We start from the raw sequence: 9695 nt of genomic DNA, 5'->3' as shown, positions 1-9695 counted from the left end.
TTGGCTGAAACTGTCTCTAGGTAGGTAATTTCTGAATGCCACCGATTTTGGGAACTGTATGGATCATAATGGCAAAATACCAACCCCTAGTATTAGAAACTTCGGTGACATATACTCCTAAAGGAATTATGCTAATCCATTTAATATTTTTTAAATAATGATTTAAATAAGATCTCTATAATTCAAATTAAAATCGTACTCTATGAAGTTTTCAAAATATGCCTGAAATATTAAAGTTGAGTGAACTGAAGCAGATCAGAAATTCTGAAGTGAGATGAACTTTTACCAAAGCGTGGGTCAAGCCTTGGGTCTAGCCAAGATGTGGTCTTGTTCTTATGGTTTATGTAGTAAATTTCTCCATCCTGGGTCATAGCTTGTTCCCATCCATCGGGGAGTGGGCCTGCAATATAGAAGGAAGGAGTTGATGGCGAGCTCTTGTTTGCTCCAGCTGAAATTGATCTAAAAGAAATTCCAACATTTTACATATATACAGTACATGAAACAATGAGTTTCAAGCTCATGTCTAACATTTCTGGGATAAGGGCAAAGAAGTGGTGGGTGGGAAATCAAAGAACAGAAAATGCTTCTATCACTTTGATTTAGGATTTGGAGTTTAATTTTGTAACTTGTTTGCACCCTTTCATATGCTTTTGACACTCCCTGTTGCTATAGCATTATAGTACAAAACCAGCAATAAGTCAAGCCTGCCAGAATGAAACCAGCCTAAGCACCAGAAAAAACCCCCAAGCATAGAGAGATTCTACCTCTCATGGGAAAGTTAATGTGATGATTAAGGCCCAAGAGCAGCAACAAGGTAACACTGATGAAGTCCTGAAATATTCCTCTTTCACAATTAAAAAAAGTGTCAAAACTAATTTTCCCTTTACCTCATACTCTTAACTTTCTGTGAAAGTGTTAGAGACTTAAGCAAGCGAAAACACAAGCTTGAAGAACAGGAAGCAAACAAGCAAAGAGAACACCAGGAGCAGACGTAAGAGAGACAGTGCTACGCCTCTACAAGCAGGAAGGCCCAGGCAGGGAAGCCAACATTTAGGAAATGGTAAAAGGGAGCTAAGTGATGGTGTTCTGGTGTCCATAAAAAATGTCTGATTACAGAGTCTAGAGGTGTGTTTCCCTTAAGTTCCAAATAGTAGCTTTTAAGAAACCACCTTTCATTGCTATACCATTCATAAGCCACTCAATCCCAGCTCTGTGTGATCATGTACCTCTACGTACATTGCTTAGACTGAAAACTATTCTCAAAGTTACATTCATCTCATTTCATCTGGTGCTTTACAAACATATGTTTTTCAATTCTTACACTCACATAGATACGGACTTTAAAAAATATCTAAATCGAATACAGGAAGGTGTTTAGATTTAAGTATAAACCTAAGATGACACAGCAAAACATCCACTACAAATGTTAGGAATGTAAAAGAAACTAGAACAAGATTGGCTCCAGGAAGCCATCATATTTCAACCTCAGATTCAGATATACGCACAAAAATGTGTATCTGATAAATACCTACTATATGCATGTTCAAACTACAATCTGTCATTTCCTAAACTCATGCTCCTGTTGAAGATTTCATTGTCTAAAGCTGGTAGGGGAAGGGGGAAGATAGATTTGTTTGCTTTATCTCAAAAGATGTTCTTGGAGAAATGTCAAAAAGAATAAAATAATCATTTACTGCATTCCAGTAATATCCCAACAAGTACCCAGGACAAGAATTTTACTGTGGCCTTTGAAGAGCCCCCAAAAACTACATTTCTAATTTAAACTCTATTTTGTCCCAGAAAACTATGCCTTTCTCTAGCAACCTCACTACTCCACCACTAGATCTTTCATGTGAGGAAAACCAGCGATCTAACCACTGGACATTTCCTTCCCATCCTTAAGACTCACGAGCTTTAAATGCTGCATACGGTTAACAAGAGCACCTCAGCTTTTATCAGAAGCTAATGAACAGAGCAGGCAAGAATGGGTGACAACAAAACATTCATAAATCCTAAAATTCACAGTGTAACAGGATTCTGATGCAGAATTGAAAGCTCAAGTGCAAAGAACCCTGTGCATTGTTACCATACCCAAAGACCAGCCAGCTAACCACTGAGATACTGTTGTACAAAACTGGGGCACAGGAGCACTGGAACATGCCCCACATTATCAAAGTGTAGAAGCCAATGAAGAACCAAAAATGTTCCTTGACTGCTCAGCCAACATCCTAGCCATGTGAGCAGACCTTCTTGCTACCAGTATCCTCAGAGTCCTTCTAAGCCACACATCCCTCAAAGGTGAAACTCAGCAAGAAATTCCCTTTTGAACTGCAGAGTAAAAACCCCAGCTGGCTCTAGGAGAAACAAAACCAGCCTTGGGGTTTTTTTTTGGCAGTCCTGCTGAATGCTGAGTAAAGTATATACTGGTCCAGCATGTTCCTTTGTAGTAAGAACAAAATGCCTTTGAAGCAGGATGCCAGGAACTGATCAGTCCACCTACCTGGTAGAACAATACTGCTTATGAGACTCAGTGATCTGATGAATACTAGCTTACTAGAGACAAACCTGGGCAAGGTTCTCTTCCTAAATAAAATGTACAGCTGTGGTCAGGACAGGAAAGGTCTGTCTGCTCAGCTGGCTGTGCTAGTAGCAAAGTCTTCCCTGCTAAGTGCCATCAATAGCTGCAGAGACAGAACTTTTCTCTCCAGAAACTTTTGGCATTAATTGCAATGTTGCTTTTTTCCTTGGCCAGTAAACTACTTCACATTTCTGTTGTCATCTTTACATGTTGAAATGGTATTTCAAAAATTGATTAGTATTGTTTTCTATAATTCCTATTTGGTTTTGTGAGCAGTTGTGAAACCAGAAGACTGTCAAGTCTGATTTTGTAACTGACTGCCTGACAAATGCTGTATTAGGGGCAAGTAATGGAGGAAAAACAGAAAACCATGGTGAAGAATAGCAGACACATTTACTTGGAGCATCAAGGAAAATTCCTGTGCAATTACATGCCCTCTTCCCCCCCCCCACCCCAGGCTCAACAGGAACAAAATTCCCAGCATTAGCTTACATTTTTAACTAAGTGTCTTAAGTTATATATGATTTGTATTGCTGCTCTTCAGACCTTCTCACCACAATTTCCGTAGCTACAGTAGCTCATGCTCTACAAAAATATCCATGGTGGGTCTAACCAAATGTCTGTTTAGCCCAGGCACCCAGTCTGGGGTAATGGACAGACCTTGTTGCTGCATGCAGCTTGTTTAGTGACTGTCACACTCTATAATAAACTTTTAAATAAAGGACTGAATACACATACAGACCCAAAAAGTGTAGTGGCTACTAACAGTCACTTGGCCTTCAAGTACCCCAGGTGATTTCTTAAGCCAGATTCTATTTACTAGGTGCCAAAGGATCTCTTCCAACTATTTTCCAGTCTCCCCTTGAACATTTGTAAATATCTAGCACCAACAATATCCTTGTAGCATGGTCTCCTACTAGTCTGGTTTGGTGCCTTGTAGGTCAGTTGCACACACCCACAACCATAAGCTCACAGATCTATGAAATTATTCGCACAGGGAGAGACAAACCTTCTGAGGAACTCTCAGTTTGCTATGGTACTTTTAAAGACAAGGTTATTAAAAAATTAGATTCCAATTTCCAAATGCAAGCCATCCTTACGGAACTACTGATAAGGCATACCTCCGTAACCAAACATAAAATGCTGTAACAACGTAAATACATGTAATTTTAAAAGTCTGTGTGCATGTCTCTGCTGAATGAGCCCATTTTTGGTGAGTTTTCACTTTTTCACATGCCATGAAACACAGAATCTTGAATGCAAAGCAGAGCTCACTGCTGGCAGACAGAAAGCAACAGGAAGAGGATACAAAGGAAATCTTGCAAGTCCCTACTGTCTCTGATATTTACTTGTAAAATACATGTAAATAAAGCAACATTTTATCAAAAGGCTAATGCATGTAAGGGCACCTGTATCTAAATATTAAAAGAATATTTATGGACAACCCAGGAACTGGAATAGCTACATTCAACCGCAGGAATCACCAATTAAAAAGAAGGAATCACCTGCACCTAATGCAAACACTAATCTCTAAGAACCTTCCAAATTTTTCTCTGTGAACGCTGAAATTTCCCCCTTCTATCACTATCACTGTGCTTACAAAACTTTTTAGAATGGTATCAAAGTCTACAAAATTTACCTGAAGACTCATTCTGTCAAATCAGTAAAACTTACAAAACAACGCTATTAAATGGGGGCATTTTTTTCAGATGAAGAAAGAAATGAACATTACTGTAACGCAGATACTTAGAAACTCCAGTTTCACAACAGATCATATTCAATGCTGACTGCACACAAAGCAGAATTTGTAGTATGACACAGAGGAGAAACCAGCAACTGAAGCAAGCAAGAATCTTAGAGAAGAGCTAGCACATGTTTAGTTATTGGCATATTCCTCCCTACCCTCCTGCCCCCCAAGGGGGAAAAAAACCTTCAGGAGTTATGAATGAGTGTCCATTTTCCTACCAACCTTTAATATGGCACTACAGTCTTACCCTAAGAGGCAATGGAACTACACTAACTCTACAAACCTTCACCAGGAAGCCAAATTCAGAACTGCAGTGTAAGCGTGAAGACAAAAGAGGGCAAAGACAGCTAATATGCTCCAATGCTCATTAGCTAACATCTACACACAAGCAGAAGAAGAGGCTGAAGTAAGCAGTGCTGTCAAGCATGATTCAGGAAGTTAAAGTATCTGAAGAATGGAAGTCTGTAAATACAATCACTATCTCATCTATGTTATATCAACTCTAGTTGTACAAGAAACACGATTTACTTTCAAATTTATAACTTTACCTCAGTAAGAAATGTATAGGAGAGGCTCCTCAGAAGAACAATATACTGTTACTACTTTTATTTTTTTCCTTTTTTAAATCAAGACAGAACATAGTTTCTCCTGTAATACCTTTAGGGAAAAAACTGTTAGAAACACAAACACAAAAAATCTTAACAGTCAAGACTAAATTTTATATATAAATTGCATACTTAGAAGTAACAGGCTTCTTTTCTTTCCATTACTGATGTGAAGATGCAATCACATTTCACAGAAGATTAACCAACAAATGCCATCTGAAAGAGCACTGTTTCTCTGCGTACACAGTCCTTAAACCATTTTAGTTGATAATATGAAGTTCAGCAAGACTGAAGAAAAAAAATACCAAAGAAACAAGAAGAGGGGAAACCCTCCCCACCTCCTCACTTTTCACATACCGATGCCGTCCTGTAAAGGACTTAGGCTAACAGTCATAAAATAGCTCATTCACAAAATCTTGCTAGGATCAGATAAAGCTGGTTCAGATGCCTATTCATTTCCTTACAGAAACATTAACTTGCACCAAGATACTTGGATTCTCATACAGTCTTAGCTGCCTCAAGAGGTGGGATTTCTTAAGAAATACAACCTTAAAATCTCAACATTATGCTAAATGACACCTTCCCTGTTTTTATTTTAAACACTTTTTTGACTTGCCTTCACCCATACCACACCTTCCAGTTTCGCTTTCTTCCCATTTTCCCTGAGCTCCACTTACCCTAATTATCCAGAAAAGACAACAGGTTTATATTCAGTATGCAGACAGCATCTTTCCAGGTTCTGTTCTCTCTTGCTCTTCATTTTGCTTTCTTGTTCTTAATTCTAGCTAATGGCTAGAATTGTAATTCTGGCCAAATGGCTAAAGCTACTAATGGCTTTCAAGACAGCTTGTAAAAATCTCTCACCATTTTACCAGAGCAACTTAACTCACAAGCTGCTATGGCAGCCATAAAGAGTAGTATATATATACTAACACTTGGACAGTATCTTCTGATTAAGGGCTACAATTAATGAGTTTTTCCCAATATCTTTCATGAAAGGCTCTCAAAGCACCAGGGCATGTTCCATTGCCAGCAACGTTTCATAGCAGGAAACTTCTGTATTAAAGGTCTCAACTTTATTTCCCATTTCTTGAGGATGAATATCCAAGTTGGAACATTAAGTAATCTTATATTTTTAAATTAGCACTCAGATTTAAGTTCCAATGTGCTGAATTGGTTAACTGTTACTTGATTTTTCCATTTCTCTCAAAGATTCTTTACCACCAAGGCCACCAAGGAAGCGTAAGTTACCAGGAACTCAACAGTAAAAAGTAACAGAACCAGATAAAACAGACTTTAGTAAAACAAATACACAGTCATAATTTAAAGTTAGTACATGAAGTTTTGCCAAATCAGGTACCAGAAACAGAATCATAACCAATAAATGCAGGTTCAGTATTACTGAATTCAAACCAGACATTGCATTTTTGTTAAATGCAGGTAAATTAAGGGTAAGCAAGTGCATCCGAAGAGCCAGTTTCAAGTCATACGTCAACTGATTTAAGATTTACAAAAAGCAATGCCATACAAACACGTAACTCAATATAAGCAGAAGTTCCAATTTCTTCATGCACTTTACAAATTCAGAGCACTGGGGGAAAAAAACCCCAACTTTATAATATTTTCAGTTCATATTCAATGTGGTATCATCTGTGAAATTTAAAATAAATTCAATGAACTTGTATTCAGGTAAGTGTTTTCTCAAGTCACAAGACAACCTACTTGAACATCTCAACTCTTGTTTGTTGCATGAGCAACAATATCTATGCAGAATCACTTGTTTACATACTTACATCAGACAATTATACGTAAATTCTTTATTTTCTTTAAAAAAATAATCCTCCTGTACCAATTGCTAGATTCTCTTTTAGATTCTTGCCCCTCACAACTAACCAGTTTATTTTTTTGCTAAGGACCCTTCATTTCTTGTTAAATACATAAAAAGAATCCTACTTCACTAAGAATATTTTTTCCTATTAATTTTTGGTATGACAGAAGGTTCAAGGAGTTATCTTAAAACACAGAATTTATGTCAATATTCAAACAGCAAACATCTAGCTTTAGCACAAATAAGAAAAGCCAAAGGCAAGACAGACTAAGAGAATTGTTTCCTCTGTCCTATTCTTTCTTCTTCTGCATTGTCTCTGCAAAAACATGTCATCTCTATTGCTGCAGGTTTCCTGGGATATTTCCAGAAAAAATAATCACAGATATTATATTTTCACACCAGAGCCTGAGACCTTAATTGCTCTGAATCATGACTTCCTGCACTTGAACAGGACTCTCATTTGTTTCAGGATAATCCAACCTCCTGGCATAGCCAGCACAAAGTTTGATTAGCTTCCCCTCTAACACTCAGTCATGAACAGCACAGTTCGGTCACGCCTGTTCATCTTTTGGCATTGTGTGCAGCACATGAATTGCAGCGTGAAACAAAGCCGGCTTAAACAGACAACAAAAAGCAGCACCAGAGAATAACCTTTGTGAAGTACAGGAACAGCAGACATACACAAAATACAATGAGACTGTGAGAAAGTAAATAAAACATGAACCTCAGCGACAGACAAAAGGTGACTAAGCATAGGGAAGATCTCAGCAGCCAAGCTAGCACAGCACCAAGTTTATCTGCTTGCTCAGGACAAGAGAGCTCTGAAAACATACAGCAGATTCTGTAGCAAGAACAAGCACACTTCTTTACTGCTATCTAGTGACGGCCTCCCTCGACTACCTGAAAACCAATTCTATATTCCAGGAAAGGCTATCAGACTTCCTCAGCTACAGGAATAACCAAAAAGTCAAGAACAAGATTTTCCACGTTTGCTTTATTCATTTAGGGAAGACAGGGAGAAAAAAATAAATAAATGAGATTTTCATAACACATATACGAAATGTAAATGAATGCTAGTATACCAAGTCTAGTAAGTGAGCAAGGGGAGGCAGAAGACACTGCAGAAGCAGAGTAGCTTTAATATAAATTGACACTAATTTAATGAAAATTTTGGACTTCAACAATTTAACAGCATTTCCAGTAAGAAGCAATTAGACAAAAAATTCTGCTTCTTTAAAATGCCTGAATCATCCATTCGAGAAAATAAAAAAACAAACCAAAGAACTACAGGACACTTTCCACTGACATGATACATAATATATAAATTCTCTTACCTCAAGTATCAGCCTCTTGCTTGATGCATCAGGCATCAATAAATATAAAGTTTAAAACCAGGATAATTAGAAGGACAGTTGTGAGATCTGGACTCCCCCTCAATTAAAATAGCTAGCGGTATTTCCATTTGTACAATCTTTTTCATAAACACGAATTTTTCTTACCTGATGCTGAGTTCATGATATTCTGCTGCACAGAAGGACTGGTGGGAGCTGTAACATTCATCTGGGAAAGCATGGCCTTCCTAGGATCTTGCCATGTTGTTGTTTGATCAATGTGACTAAGACAAAACAAAGCTAGAGTTAGGACAGTCATGCATTCACAGCAAAGTCCTGCTAGCGCAGAAAGTTTAACAAAAGGTTAAGCATGGCAACAACAGCCACATTCAAAACCAAGTAATAACTGTTTGGATTCTTTCCAAGCATCACCCTGTATCAGATTCCTCAATCCCTTACTCTGGCCACCACCACTTCCCCAACAAACAGGTGTAGCAATCAGAGCTAGAGTGGTGGTGAGATAAGGCTCAACATGAGTATCATAATCTAGACTGTTTTACCATAACTACATGTAACCCTGAACTAAATATTCTTTTCCTTTTCTCATTGATTAGGTACTTGTTGTTCCTAACTGTGACTACAGTCTTTCAAACCAAGCCAATTACTTCAAGCACAGTCCAGTAACTTGGCATGATGAGTTCATACTCAAGTACCTAGGGAGTTGTAATGAACTGGCTAGTGAGTAATCATTACTCTTCCCAAACTTTCTGTGCATAGACCACATCCTCAGATTATTTGATGGACTGCTCCCCTCACCACCACCAACTGAACAATCTCTCTGTGGTAATTTAAGTAACCAGTCACACGAGAGCAGTAATACGAAAGAGATGTGTAGCTGCCTCTCAACCGCATGTGAAAAGGTGAGGACAGCTGGACTGTCAAGTAACACAGCGAGCCCTCTGCACAACCCAACTACACAACTTTGGGAGCTAAGATTTACGTTTTGAGAAAACTGGAAAGTACATTCAGCCCTGTCGTTCACAGAAGTATTCAGTTCAATGAAAATACAAAAGTGTAGTGATTATGTCACCTTTTGAATGTGTGATTAGCATGTCTTGCTAATGAGTAAGTAATGCAGCCTATTCATAACAAGCATCAACATTATCTTGATGCCATCAAGCAACACTGCTCCCAGAAGAATACTGGAACAAAAATTAGAACTATTAATACACACTGAGCACTGACACAAAAGTTTGTTATTGATTCATTTGGAATTGTATCAATTAAAACTCTCTTCAAATAGTACTGTTATCAATTAGAATCCAACACATCATTAACTTGGTTACCATTCTTTCTTCATATTCTTTATTAATCCTTAGTTACTTCTTTTTTCTGCATTACATGGAATGCCCATTTTCACTTACTTCAGCAAAACCTCAACATTTAAATCTGAAACAAATTTGACTGGTGATCTGAGTTCAAAACTAGGTACTCCAATTCATCTCTCGCTTTGTACCCATGTCTTGCATTGGGCTTTGTATGTATCTTGGTGGACTGATGTGTATTTGTACTGAACTATCAATCAGGCTATAAATTTTCCCTCTTT

At 37.9% G+C, this 9695-nt stretch overlaps 1 protein-coding gene across 1 annotated transcript in view; it reads right to left on the bottom strand.

Annotated features, from left to right (window-relative positions):
* LOC104411039 (yorkie homolog) overlaps positions 1-8373 on the bottom strand; it is a gene marked incomplete at both ends in the record, with an annotated part of 33549 nt that extends 25176 nt beyond the window's left edge. Inside the window, 2 exons of the mRNA XM_010021364.1 lie at positions 287-400; positions 8258-8373. Coding sequence (XP_010019666.1) covers positions 287-400; positions 8258-8373 — 230 coding nt within the window. The remainder of the gene's footprint in view (positions 1-286; positions 401-8257) is intronic.
* Between the last annotated feature and the right edge of the window lie 1322 nt (positions 8374-9695).

The sequence above is a fragment of the Nestor notabilis genome, unplaced genomic scaffold, assembly GCF_000696875.1.
Source record: "Nestor notabilis isolate BGI_N333 unplaced genomic scaffold, ASM69687v1 scaffold9949, whole genome shotgun sequence".
Taxonomy (NCBI): domain Eukaryota; kingdom Metazoa; phylum Chordata; class Aves; order Psittaciformes; family Psittacidae; genus Nestor; species Nestor notabilis.
Note: the sequence above shows the minus strand (reverse complement) of the source record. Positions and strands in the feature narration are given on the sequence as shown.